At 48.6% G+C, this 20,831-nt stretch overlaps 1 pseudogene and 1 gene segment (V, D, J or C); both read left to right on the forward strand.

Moving 5' to 3' along the window:
• Positions 1 to 5,338: 5,338 nt before the first annotated feature.
• On the forward strand, positions 5,339 to 8,467 carry LOC111735663 (annotated as a pseudogene).
• A 1,628-nt stretch (positions 8,468 to 10,095) lies between these two features.
• On the forward strand, positions 10,096 to 19,752 carry LOC105311569 (the record flags this gene model as incomplete). The annotated part of the segment is given in 2 exon segments: positions 10,096 to 10,173; positions 19,421 to 19,752. Coding segments are annotated over 2 exon segments (378 nt in total), but the record flags the coding sequence as incomplete, so codon positions are not given.
• Positions 19,753 to 20,831: the final 1,079 nt, after the last annotated feature.

Raw genomic sequence — 20,831 nt, forward strand, 5'->3', positions numbered from 1 at the left:
ATTTGTGTGTCGCATGCAACAAAGAGCAGAGGGTATTATTTTTCACTGTTATCTGACTATTTCCACTCATTTTCTAATAACATTCTTTTGACAAAAGAGAGAAATTTTTAATAAATATACTACTGATTGTAATTTCCTTTTTGAAGGACATCATTTTAAATGGACTTTATTAAGGTCAGGTTGTAAAAAATAACATACATGCATTGAAGTGCACACTTAGGTAAGTGGTGACTAATCTGTGTACCTGGCCTGAGAACTCTCAGAGCCTACGGAATAAGTCCGAGTCTGAGCCTGAATGTCAGAGAATTCCTATGCCGCAGCGTGAATACGTCATGCAGAGGAAGTAGATGCTCCATCACATAGGCTTTTTGCTATATTCAGGCCTTTAACTGATTGGATGAGGCACACCAGTATTAGGGAGGGTGATCTGCATTTTTTATTCTTCTGATTCATATATTCCTCTCATCCAGAATCACCCTCACAGACTCATCCAGATTAATGTTAAACAAATATCTGTGCGCCCACTGGCCCAGTGAATTCGATACACTGAAATTAATAGTCACAGTCTATGTCTGTCAGCTCGGCACCTTTACTTATCCACTTAAAGGTACTTAATGTCCAAAGGAAGACAATAACAAGATTCTAATTCCGCCTAATGCTATACGACTATTGTGCATACAATTGAAAGTGCTTGATTGATGTTTAACCTTCACTCTGATACCCTGTAAGTTTAATACGATGATGTGAAATTAGCAACACATAAATGCTATTGCATAAAGTCATTGTATCTAATGTGACACGGCAAGAGAAAAGATAGCATAAAAATAATGATTGTTTATGATACACACACATATTCAAAACAAAATAAGGAAAACATATTCAGGACATCACAGCTTCATTTCTAGAATTTATAACTGCCTCTTCTACCACCCACTCTATGTTCCCTTTGCCTTCAGTGAGCACCGCAGCCTGTTGGGTCTTTACCTGGTATGATCACACAAACATTCATTCCTGAAGGCCCTGGACATTTACATGGGAGACAAGTCTTTTCCCTTCTTTTGCTCATTTTGAGAAGTTTATTCACATACCTCTTCCTCAAATTTCCTTGTCACCAATTTTCCAATCATACTTCTTTCAAGCTCATGACAGTCCAGGGGCATAAGAAACAACCAATCGATCTTATTATATTTGTTACTGTGGCAAAGATGTTCAAAAACAACACAGTCACCCAGCTCCTGGCTCCTTATAAATGGTTGATTAGAAGTATCCAATGGAAATAGGTTGCAGATTTCTATTGTTAAACCAAGCCATGGACTGCCTATCAGATCTTTCTTTACTGCGAGAAATAGAGATTATCAGCATGTTTAACTATAACCCGATTAGAGAACTGCAGAAACCATAGAAATAATTTGAAAACTTATCCTTAAAACTCTTTCTTTAGAAGCACTATCTGCTACAAAATCTGTAGTAGCCAGGATTCTCAAAAGAAATACAACCAATAAGATGAATCATGGATAGACACGATAGATAGATAGATAGATAGATAGATAGATAGATAGATAGATAGATGATATATATAATACATATATGATATATCATATATATACACACACATAGAGAGAGAGAGAGAGAGAGAGAGAGAGACAATAGATAGATTCTAGAAGAAATTTTGTGTTTATTGAGACTGAGAATTCCAAGATGTGCAGTTGGCAAGCTGGAGACCCAAGCAATCAGATGGTGTAAATTCCAGTCTGAATTAGTGTCTAAAGGCAGGAAAAAATGATGCCCAGCTCAAAGACAGGTAGATAATTTCTCTCATACTCAGCCTTTTTGTCCTCTTCAGGTCTTCAGTCGATTGGATGGAAACCATCCAAACAGCCTCACAGACGCACCCAGAATAACGTCTGAGCAAATGTGGGCACCTCGTGGCCCAGTCACACATGGCTTTCATGAGAAACGTTTAGAGCAGAGGATGGCCTCCAAGTGCCTTTACTTGTCCGTCCAGAGTTCTGTGAGACACATGCCCTGTCTCTCCTCTCGTGTTAGATGTGGTCCCTCTCCCTCAGGCTCCCAGTTCCATCTTCTGCTGCCATCTCCTCATGTGTCAGGCAGACTTTACCCTTTGGGTCTGACCTGAGTCCTGTGTTTTCCAGCTTTGTCTTGGGAGGGCCGTGGGCTCCTTATGTTCCCTGAGAAGGGTTTTCTACAGGAGAAGATGACCTCTCTCATTAATAAGGTCGGCTTCTCTGAATGATTTTCCTGTGAAGATCTTATGAAGGGCGTCCTTCCCATTAGGGGCCAAGAGGGGAAGATAGAGAAGATTACAGGACGGAGCCCCTCATTCGCTCACATGGGGAATTAGGGCCGACACAGGAGTGAACCAAGCTTCATGTGGCTCCTACATGATGCTGCTGGGGTTGATCAGGGTCGTTCCTTTGTCCTTCTGCTTTAGCAAACGCAGAGCAGGTTCCCTGTGAAGGGTCTCTTCCCTACGGCCCATTCCATAGGTTATTCTAAACTGCTGGAGACCAGTCCGGACAAGTCAATGTTGAAGAGGCCCTTGGTTGAAGGGGGACTGAGTTGTGGTACCGAGGTGGGGTCAATGCTAGGTCACCACCCTTCCTCTCAGAGAGCAGGTGGGGTGTTGGTGATGAGGCTCTGATGAGCACCTGTGTCCTTTCCAGGTTCTGTTCTCATCTCAAATCTGGCTGCCTCTGTATTCTGGGCAGCAGGGGGCGCTGTGGGCCCAGGAAACATGCTTACAACCTGCCCTGGCTTCCTGTCTGGGGCCCTTGCTCAGTGCTTAGCAGTCAGGATCCACTGGGTGTGACCCCCTACCAGTCCCCGGGGGCCTCAGGACAGATGGTGCCCAAATGGCACTGAGGCAGCACTACATCTCTTGGAATTCGGGCGACATAAGAGACACAGGATTGGGGCAGCTGTGGCTCTGTCGTGTTTCCTCGGTGGGCCTAAGTGTGTCCACCATGGCCTGGACGCTTCTCCCCCTCCCCTTCCTTACCCAGTGCCCAGGCTTTATAAACATATGTGTGAGAAAATGCTTGATTCAAAAGTGTATTAATGATCTCTGCAGCTTCATATAAAAGGACAAGTGACCCATTAAAATGGGCAAAAGATCTGAAAAAACAGCCCATAATGGAAAATGTACAAGGGGCCAATATGCAAATTAAAAAAGCCCTCGACAGTATAAGTTATGAGGAAAAGTAATAATACAACTACTATGAGATCGAACTATGCACAAACCATAAAAAATAAATTGGTAATTTGGACTTGATCAAAGTTTAAATTCCCTCCTCTTTGAAAGGCACTGTTAAGAGAATGACCAGACAAGTGGTAGAATGGGAGGATATCTACGCAAAGTCATATCTATGATAAACGCCTCGTATCTATAATAGATAGAGAACTCCTACAATTCCACCGTTAGAAGACAATTTCATTAAAGTAGAGGAGACACTTCACCAAAGACAATATATGATGGCACATAAGCTCATGAGGAGATGTTTGGCATCATTACATAATATGGAAATGCAAATTAATACAAATAATAATGACTACACATATATGAGAATGGGCCAAATAAAAATCCTGACTATGCATCATTTTGGTCAGGAGGTGGCCCCAAAACTCATGCAAACTCCTGGTGGGGGTGTGAAATCCATAAACCCCTTTGGAAAACAGTTGGGCAGTTTCTAAAAAGGTTAAATGTATGCATTCCATGTCATTCAGCTGTTATATTTACCTAAGAAAAATTAAAGTGCACATCAATGCAATGCGTTGTTAACAGATATGTATAGCAGCTTTAGTCATTTATAATACACATAAATTCATAAGAATTTACATTAACATTTCAAATATCTAAGCTATTAACAGTTATTTATATTAGCGTATATACATAAAAAATCTATTTATTTATTTGTAATATAAATAACACGTTATGTATAATAGTCCTAATACGGAAACAACCCAAATGCCTGTACCAGGTGAATGGATGAAGGCACCGCGGCATAGCTGTGTCATGGGAGACCGTTCAGCAAGGCATGATTTACGTGTACACGCCAGACACGCTTAGACCTCGACACATTATGCTACCTGAAGGAAGCCGGAAAAACAGGAAGAAAAAGATTTGGTTTACACTAAACTCTATGCAACGTACACTATCTTCTACTGACAAAAGGCGATCAGGCATTGCCTAGGAATTGGGGCGGGAGTGGCAGGAGGGAGGGACGACAAAGGGACATGTGAACGCTTTCTAGGGTGACAGATATATTTATTACCTTGACTGGGGTGATGGATTCCCACGTGCACACGCGTGTGAGAACTTACACATTCTACACTTAATGATGGGCAGATTGGACCATAATTGTACCTCACTGAAGCGGCCCTGAGTGTATCTCGGGCCCCTCCTTATGGCAGAGGAAGTTCCTGATGCTCTGGCTCCAGTTGCGTTTACCCGTCCAGCTGCTTTGCTGCCATCAGGCCAGTGCAATGGTCATCTGTACACTGTGCCATCGGCCGCGCACGCCGACTCAATTCACGATTCTGAGTGATGCAAACGCTGATGAACTGCTGAGAATCCAGCATCTCTTCCTGGAATGCTGAGCGCTTTGCTTTCCACCAGCAGGGCCCCCACGCTCCGTTCAGACCCACATCACCAGTCTCCTCCCTGCGTCTGCTCAGGCCTTTGTTCCCAGAGCCCTCTGCGTTCTCACCTCTGTCACGCTGTCTCTTACAGTGCTCATATTTTCCACATCTCTTCCTCCTAGTAGTCTAGGGAGTCCCTCAGTGAAAAGGTCTGTTTATTAATATCAGTTACCGTGGGATAGAGCAGGGGTTGTGGCCCATGGAGGTTGGAGGACTGACTGTGACCTGGCCCTGAGGCCTCAGTTACTAACATGATTTCCACCAGGAGCCAGCAGTTGCACCAGTGGACAGCAGAGGGGCTGTGGGTCTCCCCCAGGGTCTGACCGTTGGGACCCTGCTGTGTAATCTGCACATTCTCCAGGGCAGGGTCCTTCTTGCCTATCTTTGATGATGGGGACTCAGCAGCTGTGTCCTATCTGGGCTGGGCAGAGTCTCTCACTCTCAGGCCTGTGGGGTCCCAGCAGTGGCTCCTCAACCCCAGGGGCAAACTCTTAGACTCAGCCTCAGACCTTTGTCTACGTGAAGAATAAAGCTCAGAGCTCAGCAGGTGCTCGGCGCGGTGCGCGGAGGCCCAGAAGGGGAAACACATGGTGTGAGCAGCCCCTCCCCCTTCACCAGAGAGGAGGATAAAAGAGGCCGGAGGCAGCAGGGCCCCAGCTCTGAGGCTGCAGCAGGGCGGCGCGCACCATGGCCTGGTCCCCTCTTCTCCTCGTGCTCCTCTCTCACTGCACAGGTAGGGACAGGCCTAGGGACCCAGGCACCCTCCAGCTTCACTCCCACCTGGTTGAGAAGCCTGAGACATGTTCCCGATTCTTGCCAAATGAGCCATGACTGTCTGTGTTTGCAGGTTCCCTCTCCCAGCCTGTGCTGACTCAGCCGCCCTCCCTCTCTGCATCTCCGGGAGCATCAGCCAGACTCACCTGCACCCTGAGCAGTGGTTCTGTTGTTGGGGGCTACCACATATGCTGGTACCAGCAGAAGCCAGGGAGCCCTCCCCGGTATCTCCTACGGTTTAAATCAGACTCCGATAAGCACCAGGGCTCCGGGGTCCCCAGCCGCTTCTCTGGATCCAAAGACACCTCGGCCAATGCAGGGCTTCTGCTCATCTCCGGGCTCCAGCCTGAGGACGAGGCCGACTATTACTGTAGAACATGGCACGGCAACAGTGGAACTCACACAGTGCTCCAGAGTCATGGGGAAGTGAGACTAAAAGCCTTGCTGTGCTCTTCCTACCTGAGGCTGTCACCCTTTCTCTGCCTTGGACTAAGTAACTCAGGTGGCATCTCTTGTCACTTTTTCAGTCATCAATTCTTTCCCAAGACACATGGATTTGCAAATGTTTTCTCAGTTGCCTTAGTTTACAAGTTTATTTATCCATTGCTAAATTTCTTTTCTGTCTGATCATGTCTACACAAGCCTAAATCGGTTCTTAGGGGGTATATACCGCTCCAGGGGGATGATGGATGAGAAAGGAGGCTGTTGCCCCCACCCATGACCGCCCAGGGTATAAGCCTGGCTCAGAGATGTGTGTGGTCTTAGCCGTTTTGGTCAGTCACTGGGTCCAGCATGCCCCTCCGTCATGTCCCAGTGACCAGCTCCAACAGTGAGGTCATCTTCCTCTACATCTGCTCATTGTGGCCTGTCTCTGGGGACTATGCTTTCCTTCCTGAGACTCAGTGTTTTCTGCAGAGTGAGGCGTGAGTGTTTGTGTCCCCCCTGTGACCACTGGGATATCAGCATCAGGCCACCATCGCCATGCAAGGACCACAGCACAGGAAAGTCCTGTGGCACCTGCCTCAGACGCGCACGGGACCCAAACATTTTTCTAGGATTGTTCCTGAGTCTCCATTCTGAGCATGTCTCCATTTCAGTCACCACTTCAGTAAAATGACAAGTCCAGACTGTATCTGCTGATACCTCAGCAGAGGCCGCTCCATTGGGGACAAGGATGTGGATGGAGCTTGACCGCAGACGCAGCTCCCTCCATCCCCACATGCTGTCAGCGCATGGATGCCTGACAACAAGCTGCCAAGGAATGATTGAGGACATTGTAAGACAAAATAAAAATTCCAAGAAAGGGGGAAAAGAGAAAAATGGAATGAACATAGAAATAGATGTGTTGATACAGAGGAATCGATTAATATAAAAAAAAATCTAAAAATAACGATTATTTAATTTATGAGTTATAAATTTAATCTTACAAATACCATTCATAATATTTGGGAAATGTGACACTTTTCGTACATTTATACGAAAAAAGTTATGTCAAAGAGTAGCCTAGAATATTTTCACATTAACAGAAAGATGTGAGAAATACTGTTTGGAAATTAAGATATATATTTTAAGAAAAACAATTGAAAGAGAATGAGGCTGTTGCAGAACCATAGATACAAACAAATAAAAATCAATGTACAGCGTATGGGAATCACATTCACTAGGAATCAGCCCATGGGTGTGTGACTAGAGACAGGGACCCGCTGAGCTGCACAAAGCAGCTGGGCTCTCAGGGCTCTGGCCACGGGGAGGTGTGTGTCTTTCTGCCAGCAGATGGCGCTGTGGGACTGCCCTGTGGTCTCTACACAGCTGCTCACTGAGGACCATTCACTCAAAGGAGCCTGGGCCGTGGGGCTGGACACTGTGCTCCCTGATGGGACTCAGCAGCTGTGTCCTCTCTGGCCTGGCAGAGTCCCCTGAGCAGGGATCTTTGTGTGGTGTCAGCAGCTGTGCTGGATTTATGTGGCACGGGGTTCAGCAAGGTGAATGGGACTAGAGCACCATGGACGAAAAGGGTGAGATGTTTGAAGGGGACTAATTATGACGATTAAATGACGGACCATTCCCTTAAGCAAGGCATGTAAGAGAGAAAGGAAGAGAGAAGGGTGAGGGAGAGAGAAAATGCCATTTCTTATGTATCCCCCATGCTCTTCCTTGTTAAGGTCACTGTGGGGAAAGGCATCTCCTGCAGGCTATTGTTAGACCTCTACTGGTCCCCTAAGAAGGGACCTGGGGCCCGGAACAGTGTCTTAAAGAGATGGAGTCCTCACGGTACGCTTCTCGCCCATCTGGAAACACCGTCCCCATCAGCGACTCGATGCACATTCCTTTGTTCCGTCTGCAAGTGTGTACAACGACCCTCAGGCAAGGTCCAGCTCTCTGTGTTTCAGACGCCACAGGGGAGGGCCAGGGCGAGACCCCTGCAGTCACACTGGCATGGAGGCTGTGGAGCGAAGGTGCAGGCCGAGGGGGCTGTCACAACTCAGGGACTGAAGCTTCTGGGCACTGTCACCTCTTTGGCTGTCCGTCATCTCCACACCACTTGAGTCGGTGTGTGTGTTTCTGTCCCCACGGACCAGGAATCGAGTACTGGTCTCCTCTCCGAGCGGCGCTTATCTGCCTTTCAGTCTTCAACCTGCAGCCAGGTCCCCGGGAACAGTGAGACACCCACAGTCTGAACACTCTGTCAGTCGGCTTTGGCCTCCACTTGCCCGCAGGTCCCTGTGAACCACGGTGTCCCCCACTCCGTCCAAATAGAAAAATCCTCACGCCCAATGACATTCTGTGCTCTAGATGCTCACACATCATCACACAGGGCGGGGGAAAGGGTGCGATTCTCTCCAAACGCTGTCACCGCCCCCTGTCCTCTCTCAGGCCCACGACACTCTGCAGCAAACCCCTCTGCTCCTTCCCGACCACCTTCTCCTCTCAAGGACGTTCTCATTACTCCACCATGCCGTTCCTTTTCTTGACTTTGGCCATCGTCATGCACTATTTCTCCATCCACACTCAAACTCACTCTGGACGCGCGTGAGGAACGCCTGTCTTGAGACACCTTCCCTGAGTCGCATGACTGGAGAGAGCCCAGGCCACACTCTACTCATTCAGCACCCTGCATATGTACTTCTGATTTGTTTATGACTCATTCCCTGTGAAGGACAAGTGTCCCCACACGTGCCGTAAGTTGATAAGGGATGAAGCTGCTCCCAGCCCTGGGGCGTCTCATTGCTAGTGGACTGCAGGGCTCCACTCTCCTCTCCCCTGCTTCCTTCACTGGCCCCGACTGTTCAGCACCAGGAAGACGAGCTGTCATCGGAGTCCCCCCAGCGGGTTCTGCCCCACGTTTCCTACAAGACTTAGCAGCAGAAACATCCACACGGTGCACAAAGGGAGAACCTCAAGTTCATACAGACCCTTCCCTCCTCCCTACCCAACCACCTCATTGATACCAGCCTTGCAGGTTCTCTCTCCAAACCTCATTCACATTCAAATGTTCCTGTTGACATTCCATTCTCCTGTTAGTTTTCAACACAATATCTACCCAGATTGTGCCCTAACACTGTTTTAAATGTTTATGAAGTGAACATGGAAATATAGGAGATCCATCTCCCATACAAAGGAATATTTTCAGAAAAGAAGGGAAAAATTTTGCCGTTTTTGAAGTAATTAAGAAAACTTGCATGTGGTCTCAGTGTGACACATTGCAGTGGGGACAGGAGAGGGGAAGCAAATTTACATGAGCCCACATGATATAAAGGAAGGATGTAGACACGACATTATGAAGAAACATCCTAAGGATATGAGACTGGGAGCTTGAGGACAGACCCCTAGGCGGGAATCACCGCTCCCAGGACGCGGAGTATTTGTTTGAGCAGGTGGGAATATTGACAGACAACAAGGACTTACAGAGCATCACCCACGGGGGATGCTGGGAAGGGCGTCCTCCACACCCGCTCCCAGACCCCGAGAGAAGAGCCCCAGCTCCTCAAGGCTGCGGGGGACACACAGGGACGAGAGCCCTGGACACCTGGGTGGAATCACACATGAGGAAAGATCCTGCGTCCTGCACAGAAGGGGACATGCCTCCATGGGGACAGTCACTGCTCGGGACTTGATTCTGATCTGAGAGGACTTTGTATGAGACACCACCTCAGCCCTGACCACTGAACAGCCAAGGGAGTTGGGGACAGTCACACTGAGGAGTCCGAGTGAAGCACTATGATGACTTGAGTTTATGAGGAGGCCACATAAGTTGACACATGGACTGACTCTATGCAGGGGCAGTAGAGAGTAAAGTAAATAGACAGAAGGAGTCTCTGATGGGCTCTGCTCACAAACTCACACAATAATGTGTCTGTGGCTGGACACCAGGGAATGTCCCGTTCCTGAATTTCTGGGGTTGATCAGAACTGGGACCAGCCACCTGGTCCTGCCTGTGCCCTCTGCTCAGGCCTCACAGCTGTGACCTCCCCAATCCCTTGGGCCCTACACAGCCTTGCACCTGCTCACCATCTGACACCCTAAGACAGAGGAGCCTGACCTGGGGCCCAGTGAGGGATCAGAAAGCTTTGGGTCTCATTTGCATGAGTGGACCCTCCCTCTGTCAGAGCTTGAAGAGGGGAGGGAGAGACTTGGGGGAAGCTCTGCTTCAGCTGTGGGGACACAGAGGGCAGGAAGCGGTGATCATCTCCACCATGGCCTGGTCCCCTCTCCTGCTCACCCTCCTCGCTCACTGCACAGGTGAATGGATAAGGGGACAGGAGAGGGGACACTGGGAGGCCACATGAGATCCTGCTCCCTCCCCTTGTCTCTAGCCCCAGCATGACCATCTCTGTGTCTCTTCCTCTTCCAGGCTCCTGGGCCCAGTCTGTGCTGACCCAGCCGTCCTCAGTGTCTGGGGCCCGGGGACAGAGTGTCACCATCTCCTGCACTGGAAGCAGCTCCAACATCGGAGGTAACTGTGTGCAGTGGTTCCAGCAGCTCCCGGGAACAGCCCCCAAAAGCCTCATCTACTGTAATAGCAATCGAGCCTCGGGGGTCCCCGACCGATTCTCTGGCTCCAAGTCTGGCAACTCAGTCTCCTTGACCATCCGTGGGCTCCAGGCTGAGGACGAGGCCGATTATTACTGCTCAGCATGGGACAGCAGTCTCAGTGCTCCCACAATGCTCCAGGCCCGTGGGGAAGTGAGACCAAAACCTGCAGTTTCCTGTGCAGTGGGGCTTCCCTGAGCCGACCCCACTGCTCTGACCAGACAGCCGCCTTCTTTGAGTGTTCAACCTAAAAGTGAAGATTGAGAACCATCTCAAGGAAATGTTGTCTAGAGAATGTGTCCACATCCTTTGAATTCTGCCCCCAAGTCTGTCCTTGTTGGCAACATATTGAGTAATTTTCTCAAGTTGAGCACCACTTTCTGGATACCAGGGATTGGTTGCTGTAGGGACAGATTCTGTGACATGTTAGGGCACAACTAGGTACACAGAATCCAGATCCATCTGAATCAGGACACATCACTCATGTCCAGTATGGGTCCCGGGATAAAGCGCTGCCAGGAACAGGCCTCTAATCCCGCATTTATCATTATAGGAGTTGACGTTCAGGGTCCTGTCTGATCACCTGGCTCAGATCTGGCACCTCGGGCTCTTTAACCATCACTGGGCTGAGGACTTAGGTCGATGCTGATACTCAGTGCACCTCTGTGACAGCAGCCTCGGTGTTCCCATGGAGCTCCAGGCCTGTGGGGAACTGAGACCAGAATCCCTTTTTCATCTGCCAGGAGTGGGAACGCCCAGCAGCGCCCACTCTGGCTGCGCCTGTGGCTTCTGCTCCTTCTGATTCTGCTGCTGTCTCCCTGGATCCAGGCTCATCCAAGGTCACTGCCTGGGAGTGAAGGCTCCTCATCTCCCTTGTGTCCTCAAAGTCATCACAGCATCAAACGGTCTCAAAGGAGACAAGTCCAACTCCTCATCAGCTGAGGACACCAAGTCTCTGCAATGATGCTCAGGGGCAAAGGTGATCATCTCAGACCTGAACTGTGACTGTGGAATCCTGCATCTTCATCATTGGTCATTTACCTATTTCCAGAAGTTTCCAGGTCTAAGTCATCCTCTCATTAGTCCTCAGTGTGAATCCCTGTTCTCTGCACACAAAGAAGTATCTTCTGTTTCTGCTGCCCTGGCCCCAGAGTGTCTCAGGCTGCAGCATCCATTTGGGGCTTTGGGAATGAGCACGTGTCCATGCCCATCGATGTGAAGATCTAACTATCCATTTCTTCTTGTGCAATTGCATTGTGATATTTGCAGATAAATGGTGAATAATAATGGATTTAAAGTCACCTTGACCTACTCCTGGTCTCCGTGGAAATGTCCCCTTCCCCACCCCATTAGCTCAGATGCTGGCTGTAGGACTAAGTCATGACTGTGGGGGAGAGAATGTGAATTACCATATCATAAATGTACCTCTCTGTTTCTATTTGTGTGTGTTTTTACTAGGAATTGGTTTGAAAATTGTTCAAAGACTATTCCAGGATCTATTGAGATCATATAATTTAACCTATGATATATTGATATGATATGTTACATTAAAGGTTGATCAATATGGAGCCTAACTTATATGCCTGGATTAAATCACGTGTGGTAATGCTGCATCCACTTAGCAATCTGATACTGACATATCTCTGTTAACACTGAAATTAGACATTGGTGTCAATATTTTATAGAATTGGTATGTGATTTTTCTTTTACTCTATTTTATTTGTCAGGTGTGGATATAACCATTATACCTGCATTCTACAAGAATTAGGAAATGGTTCACTTTTTCAATGTTTTGCTATTTATATATATAGGAAACAAACAAATTGGAACCACGTGATCACGTGATCCCTAAAGTTTTCTCCATGTTCCCTATGAAACTATGTTCTGCCTTTTTTGCAGAATATTTCCATAATAATGTTTTCTATTTTTCCTAAGAAAATTGATCTTATTCATTTTTCTCTAGTGGAACCATTTTGTATCTTTATAGAGATATGTGTATTTTGTCTATTTTTAACTATTTTTAACATATTCACACTTAGATTATTTTCTTTCATTTTTGTCCACATGTCACTTCTTACTTTGCATATTTGTGCATTACCCAGTTTCACTCAATGTCAGTAATTGGTTGATCTATTCTGTCATTTAAAAACACGATTTCCATGCACCAGTTTTCTGCCGTCTCCCTCATTTATTGTCCATTACCAAGGAGCTGCCGTTTCCTGCGGGTCCGTTTCCTGCGCCTGCATCACTCTCAATATCCCCGTCTCGGTTATTCTTCTGTTGCCCCTGTGGTTTCCACAGAGTTCTTATTCTTTTATTTTTTCTGTAATTAGAGTTTACTATTTACAGAAATTTTCAGTCTGCTGCTCAATTGAGCAGAAGATTGAGATTTTTCCCAGCATTGATAACAAAAATGATCCTCTGGGACCACCAGAATCTCGGGCCCTCCCCACTATCTACTGAGATTCTTTAGTCTCAAGAGAGAACCAGGGCTCTGGAGTCCCAGCTGCTTCTCTGGGTGCAGCGATGCCTCCATGAAGTCGGGTTATTTGCTAAATTGTGTCCTTCTTGAGATTAAAGCGGCTATGGGGTGACAGGGCTGCCGCACACAGTGTGCCCCAGGTCACTGGGGAAGTGAGGAAACCCCACTGCTGGTGCTGCCTGTGGTCTCAGTGGGCCCTCACTGCTGGTGACAACAGCTGGCATCTGGTGACAGCTCCAGCCACTTCACCCCACTGCTGAGACTCTGCGGCACAGCCACGGAGCCGTCACTTAGAGGATGTCTGCACTAGCCCAATGGGACATTCTGAGCCTCGTCATCGCTACGAGTGCCTCGAATCCTTGTTCGCAACACGGAATCTCTCTAGGATGACAATTCTGGGGATAATTTGGTCTCTTACATATGACAGGAGATATAGTCACATGAACGATTCTCCTTGCGGTCAATTATAGTTGAGAGATATTAATCAGGGATTAATCAGAAAATATTAGACCTCCCCCAAAATAGTGTTATTTGATGAATATTTAACAGAGAGATATATATTAATCACAATGGAGAGTGAAAACTAATGGAGAGTGAAAACCATGACCTAATGACAGTGGGATCACTGATGTCCCTGCAGGGATGAAGCTGACCACCTGGGGATCCGTCCAGGCTGTGGTGACTCCACAGGAAGAGAACCTGGGGATCCAACTGTCCAACCACCCAGACTTCCCTCTCTAGATGTAGGAAAAGGTGTCAGGAGCCCTCTAAGCAGCTTTTAGCGCCTGCTGTGTGATGTAAATACTGGGTTGTGGTTCTGTGGCCACCAGAGGGCGCTGGGGGGGCTGAGAAAACTGTGGGTTGTCTGAGAGTGTATACTTAATCTTTCCAGCTGGCCTCATAAATCATGAGTGTTAGATACTGAGAAATCCCTGTCAGCAGGAGCTGTGGAAGGTTCCAGTGTGTCCCAGTTAATTGTGGGGTCAAAGTCAGTCAAGAAGCTGCTGACTGAGAAGGTAGGGCAGATGTCCCACCCCTCCCGAGGTATCCTTGGCCAACTTCCAACCATGGTGAGAGAGAAAGGCATGGTTTTGAGGAGTTCCTAACCTACACTCCCAGAAAATCCTTTGTACAGGAAACAATTTTAAAGAGAGCTTGGAAGGAGGGTCAGTGAGGCCATGGACGCAGACAGCAAGGCCTAAAGACTCCGGCCACCAAGCTTTCTCATTGTGAATTACAATCTCCAGTCTGTGGATGAGGACATCCTAATACCTTGTAACATTGATTTTCTGCCCCTGAGTCTCTGAAATCCCAAGAGTACAGGGTCGTTTCCTCACTGGAATTTTCTGGAGCTCGTCCATCCTCCACGGAGGGAAGGACCCTTCCTTTCTCTTGTCCCACTCGCTCATGTCCACTCCAGAGGAGTCCTAGGACTGAGATGTGGAATTGAGGCTGCAGCATAGGGATGAGGCCTTCTTTGTGCCTTTCGTGGGGAGGGCACTGTGGGCAATGTGTGAGGAAGGCTGATTCCTCTCTGGGGAATCCCCACGTGGAGGAATCCCTGCCTGGGACAGCAGGGGGCGCTGCAAGACTGCTCAGGAGAGGTGCAGCTGGGGATGTTGTCAGCTGGAACCCAGCCATCAGTTTGTAGTTGGGTTCACTCTACCAGGTGCTCCCTAGGGCCCCTGGGGAGTCCCAGACCCAGTGTCCCATCCCCCACCCCTCACCAGACCAACACTCAGAGAGGGCCGACTCAGAACACCAGAAGAGGCTGGGACAGTCAGTGGGAGGGGCAGAGTTTCATGAAAGATCTCCCACCCCTGAGTGTAGAGAGGAACAGAAAAAATCAGAGATGCTCTGTGTGAGCTGAGAGACGCAGAAGGCAGAGCCCCAGGAGCATCCCTGCCATGGCCTGGACCCCTCTCTTCCTCGCCCTCCTCACTCACTACACAGGTGCCTGGATCCTCGGTCTGAGAATGTGGCCTCAGGAGGACACGGGGCTCTGCCCTTCCCCTTGGAGCCCAGGCCATGTTGTTAGAACCCCAGACTCACCATCCCTGTGTCTTTCTTTCCTTCATTCCAGGGACCTGGGCACAGTCTGGGCTGACACAGAAAGCCTCAGTCTCGGGGTCTCTGGGTCAGAAGGTCACCGTCACCTGCACTGGAAATAGCAACAATGTCGGATACTATGGGGCAGGCCGGTGCCAACAGCTCCTGGTCCTGCTCCTAAGACTGTGATGCTTGGACGTTCTCGACCCTTTGGGATCCCAGCTCGGTCGTCTGGGTCCAAGTCTGGCAACAGCCTCCAAGACCATCTCTGGGCTCCAGTTCGAAGACAAGGCTGACGATTCCTGTTCAACGTGGGACAAAAGCTTCAATGTTCTCACGGTGCTCAAAGGCTGTGGGGACGTGAGACTCCAACCCGCCTCTGCATCTCCCTGGTAGCTGACACTTCATAATCATTGTCTGTGAACAACAGCAACTGAAGGATTTATTTCTCTGTCATTTTTTCTGCCAGGATTGAGAGTCCAGTGCCCTTAACTCAACCCAAATCTTGGAATCGGTCACCCTGGCCCGGTTCCATCCTGTCCTCTTAAACCCATTAGCGTGTAAGAGCTGTGGCACTAGCGTGCATAAATGTCTGTGTGAAATGTTATCGCACAAACACCCACCTGTCACACATCACTTACATGCACTGTAAGCAACCATACGATAATTTTTATTTCTTTAAGTGGTCTCGTTTTCAAATAAACATCAAAATAGAATGTTCTTACTTTATCCTTCCTGCCTTTCTGTTTTCATGTATTTTCCCACCTCAATCTCTGTGCGCTTTCCCTGGAGACGTCAGTCACACGCGTGTGATGCTACATGGTGGCGTTTTCCTAAGGAGTCACTGAGACGCACTTGCTTGTCTTCATCTTGTTCCTCTCTTTTCTCATGTTTGGCTAATTTAGGGTTAATTTCTATTGCTCTATTGTAAGTTCGCCGACTCTCAGTTTTCCAAACTTGTATTAAATTTCATATTGAATTTAATACATTTGTTATTTTTCATTCCAGAAGGTCCACCTGACTCCTGGTTCACAGCCTCCATGTCTCTGCCACGAGTCCCATCTACGTGCCCATGAAGACACAGGTCTTATTCTTCAAATCCCGTCGGCACCTTCTGAAATTTGGAGTGAATTCTGAGCGGTTTCTCTGCCCCACTCTTCCTTCTTGAGTGTGGGTCACGTTCACACTGAGGTGCTTGCGTTTCTGCTTAGTTTTTTATTGCACTGACCCATATCTACATACATAACAATGCCCTGTTGATTAACTCCTCAAAAGAGCATTTACATCGTTACCAGGCTGCAGTTGCCTGTCCAGCATCGTTCTTAACGGTGAAAACATCCCAGGCAAACATGACGGCTGTGACAAATGCTACGTAATAGTTTTGTGGTATTTCCTATCAACACAAAATGTCTGCGACTTAAATGGCAGCTATCAGACTTAATGTGCAGGAGCAGGACGTCTATATTATTAATTGATAACAAACATCACTTAGAAAACTCAAGGGAATATAATTTCGAAATGTTGTACTGATTAAGAGTTCGGTAAAGTCACTATAAATTTCATTGATTTTTAAAAATATTTCGACAAGTTATAATAGGACTATACAATGAGTTAAATAATGAAAAGCATTTTATCCATATTAACTATGTCAAACGGCTGGAGTAAAAATTCTAAATTTTGTGAATTATCCATATAAAAACAATTGAAAAACTCCAGAGTCATATTTTTCAAATTGAAAACATGGTGTGTACATCTTTTCTTTAAAAAATCAGACACGATTGTCAAAAATTTCTATGTGATCTTATGTGAAGATATAATTTTCTCATTTTGAATAATGATAATTTTTTTTTGCAATTTTATTGAAATAGGGTAGTTTTCTTAAGTTAGTGTGGAGAGGGTGTTTTTATTATAGGTTTCAGGTGTACGGTTCACTAGTTAGACATTCATACACTTTATGGGACGATCCCCCTGATCGCTCTGTCCCCCCTCTGGCTCTGCACACAGCCACCACACTGCTGCCCACCGCGCTCCCCACGCCTTGCTCCCCGTGCCCATCTCTCAGCTGCCGATTTGTGCCTCTTTAACCCTTCACCGCCTTCTCCCAGTCCCCACCGCTCCCCTCCAGCTGTCACAAGATTGTCCTCGAGATTTGTGAGTCTGTTTTCAATTAGTTTGTTCTTTTTGTTCTTTAGATTCCTCATATCGACGAAATCGTATGGTATTTGTCTTTCTCTGTCTGACTTATTTCGCTCAGCATAATCACCTGTAGATCTATCCGTGTCATCGCAAATGGTAGGATTTCATTTTTTTCCAGCGGCTAAACGGGGAACAGTTTAGAACTGTCTTTGCAGACAGGACGGGACAGATGAATGGACGAGGGAAAGCAATAAGGATGATGAGCCTGCACTAAGGACACTCTGGAGGAATCTCTTCATGCATTTCAGTGAGACTGCTCAGCATGGTGTGTGTTGGTTTCCAACATCGTTCAAGTGGGTTGATGCAGGTGGAGAGCTAACTGCTGGATTTATGTGGCACGGGGTTCAGCAAGGTGAATGGGACTAGAGCACCGTGGACGAAAGGGTGAGGTGTTTGAAAGGGACTAATTATGACGATTAAATGACGGACCATTCCCTTAAGCAGGGCATGTAAGAGAGAAAGGAAGAGAGAAGGATGAGGGAGAGAGAAAATGCCATTTCTTATGTATCCGCACACGCTCTTCCTTGTTAAGGTCACTGTGGGGAAAGGCATCTCCTGCAGGCTATTGTTAGACCTCGGCTGGTCCCCTAAGAAGGTACCTGGGGCCCAGAACACTGTCTTAGAAAGAGATGGAGTCCTCATGGCCACGCTTCTCACTCTGCTTGGAAATGCCGTCCCCATCACCGACTCGATGCACATTCCTTTGTTCCGTCTGCAAGTGTGTACGACGACCCTCAGGCAAGGTCCAGCTCTCTGTGTTTCAGATGCCACAGGGGAGGGCCAGGGTAAGACCCCTGCAGTCACGCGGGCATGGAAGCTGTGGAGTGAAGGTGCAGGCCGAGGGGGCTGTCACAACTCAGGGACTGAAGCTTCTGGGCACTGCCTCCTCTTTGGCTGTCCGTCATCTCCACACCACTTGAGTCGGTGTGTGTGTTTCTGTCCCCACGGACCAGGAATCGAGTACTGGTCTCCTCTCCGAGCGGCGCTTATCTGCCTTTCAGTCTTCATCTTGCAGCCAGGTCCCCATGAACAGTGAGACACCCGCACTCTGAACACTCCATCAGTCAGCTTGGCCTCCACTTGCCCGCAGGTCCCTGTGAACCACGGTGTCCCCTACTCCATCCAAATAGAAAAATCCTCAACCCAATGACATTCTGCACTCTAGATGCTCACACATCATCACACAGGGCGGGAGAAAGGGTGCGATTCTCTCCAAACACTGTCACCGCCCCCTGTCCTCTCTCAGGCCCACGACGCTCTGCAGAAAACCCCTCTGCTCCTTCCCGACCACCTTCTCCTCTCAAGGACGTTCCCATTACTCCACCATGCTGTTCCTTTTCTTGACTTTGGCCATCGTCATGCACTAATTTTTTCATCCGCACCCAAACTCACTCTTGACGCGCGTGAGGAATGCCTGTCTTGAGACATCTTCCCTGCGTCCTGCACAGAAGGGGACATGCCTCCATGGGGACAGTCACTGCTCTGGACTTGATTCTGATCTGAGAGGACTTTGTATGAGACACCACCTCAGTCCTGACCACTGAACAGCCAAGGGAGTTGAGGACAGTCACCCTGAGGAGTCTGAGTGAAGCACTATGATGCCTTGAGTTGATGTGAAGGCCACATAAGTTGACACATGGACTGACTCTGTGGAAGGGAAGAAGAGAGTAAAGTAAATAGACAGGAGCCTCTGATGGGCTCTGCTCACCAAATCACACAATGATGTGTCTGTGGCTGGACACCAGGGAATGTGCTGTCCTTTTCCTGAATTTCTGGAGTTGATCAGAACTGGGGCCAGCCACCTGGGACTGCCTGTGCCCTCTGCTCAGGGCTCACAGCTGTGGCCTCCCCAATCCCTTGGGCCCTACACAGCCTCACACCTGCTCATCATCTGATACCCTAAGGCAGAAGAGCCTGACCGGGTCCCAGTGAGGGATCAGAAAGCTTTGGGTCTCATTTGCATGAGTGGACCCTCCCTCTGTCAGAGCTTGAAGAGGGGAGGGAGAGACTTGGGGGAAGCTCTGCCTCAGCTGTGGGGACACAGAGGGCAGGACGCGGTGATCATCTCCACTATGGCCTGGTCCCCTCTCCTCCTCACCCTCCTCGCTCACTGCACAGTGAATGGATACAGGGACAGGAGAGGGGACACTGGGAGGCCACATGAGACCCTGCTCCCTCCTCTTGTCTCTAGCCCCAGCAACACCATCTCTGTGTCTCTCCCTGTTCCAGGCTCCTGGGCCCAGTCTGTGCTGACCCAGCCGTCCTCAGTGTCTGGGGCCCCGGGACAGAGTGTCACCATCTCCTGCACTGGAAGCAGCTCCAACATCGGAAGTAACTCCGTGCGGTGGTTCCAGCAGTTCCTGGGAACGGCCCCCAAACGCCTCATCTATGATGATAGCAATCGAGACTCTGGGGTCCCCGACCGATTCTCTGGCTCCAAGTCTGGCAACTCGGCCTCCCTGACCATCCGTGGACTCCAGGCTGAGGACGAGGCCGATTATTACTGCCAGACATATGATGACAGTCTCAGAGCTCGCACAGTGCTCCAGGCCCGTGGGGAAGTGAGACAAAAACCTGCTGACCCCCTGCAACGGGGCTTCCCTGAGCAGCCCTACTCTTCTTACAGGAAAGCACGTTCTCTTTTCTGTTTGGAAAATCTGGGGTCTGAAACCCACACCAGAAAACCTGTCTGCTACATCTGTCCACATTGTGTGATTTTCTTAATTGACCTGAAGTTCCTGGATGTGGGGCGGGTGGACCTAGGGACAGAGTCCATGAGAGGTGTTTTGGAGCCGGGGCTGTCATAACACAATACCCAGACGGGAACCTTAACTAACAGAAACGTATGTTTCCACAGTTCTGGATTCTGGAAGTCCAAGGCAGAGGCGTGGGCAGGTGGGTCTCTCCCGAGGCCTCGCTCCTTGGCCGGCAGACGGCTGCATTCTCCCCGAGTCCTCACACGGCCTTCTCTCTGTGTGCGCTCACCCCTGGTTTCTCCTCCTCTTCTCATAAAGACACCGGCCCTTCTGTTTGGGCACCACCCACATGAGTTCCTTTACCTCAGTTACCTCATTTAGACCTGGTCTCCAGAGACTATCACATTGGGAGTTAAGATCTCCATGTAGGGTTTTGAGGGGATGCAGTTCAGTCTGTATCAAGGGTTCAAAACAAAACAAAACCCAGAACCCAGAGTCCTCTTGTGTCTGACTCAGGAGAGTCTCTATGCAGATGATGTGCATCCACACCAGTTACTGTACACCTACTGTGTGCCTGACTTGAGTCTAGGAGCTAAGAATACACTCCAGAAGAGACAGGAAGTATCCCACACTCATGGAGATGACACTGTCCGGGAGAGGAGAGGACAAACAAACCAAAATACGGTGTCCCGGCCTGATTTCTCACTTGGGGACAGAATGCCTTTGTGGTCTCAGGCATCCATCCACTCAGCAAACCCTCCCGAATTAGAGACTCGCCCTCCCTGGCCCATTGGTCAGGAACCCCGGCCTTCAGGATGACGAGACACGATCACTCACACCGTCTCCCCAATACCACCATGGCAAACAGAGACAAGATGGTCTGATTTGGTTTAGACAACACAGGCGCTGACCCTGGACTTGGAGATTGGTCAATTGCATGCCTG

Source organism: Pteropus vampyrus, unplaced genomic scaffold, assembly GCF_000151845.1.
Source record: "Pteropus vampyrus isolate Shadow unplaced genomic scaffold, Pvam_2.0 Scaffold1000004979, whole genome shotgun sequence".
NCBI classification, from domain to species: Eukaryota; Metazoa; Chordata; class Mammalia; order Chiroptera; family Pteropodidae; genus Pteropus; species Pteropus vampyrus.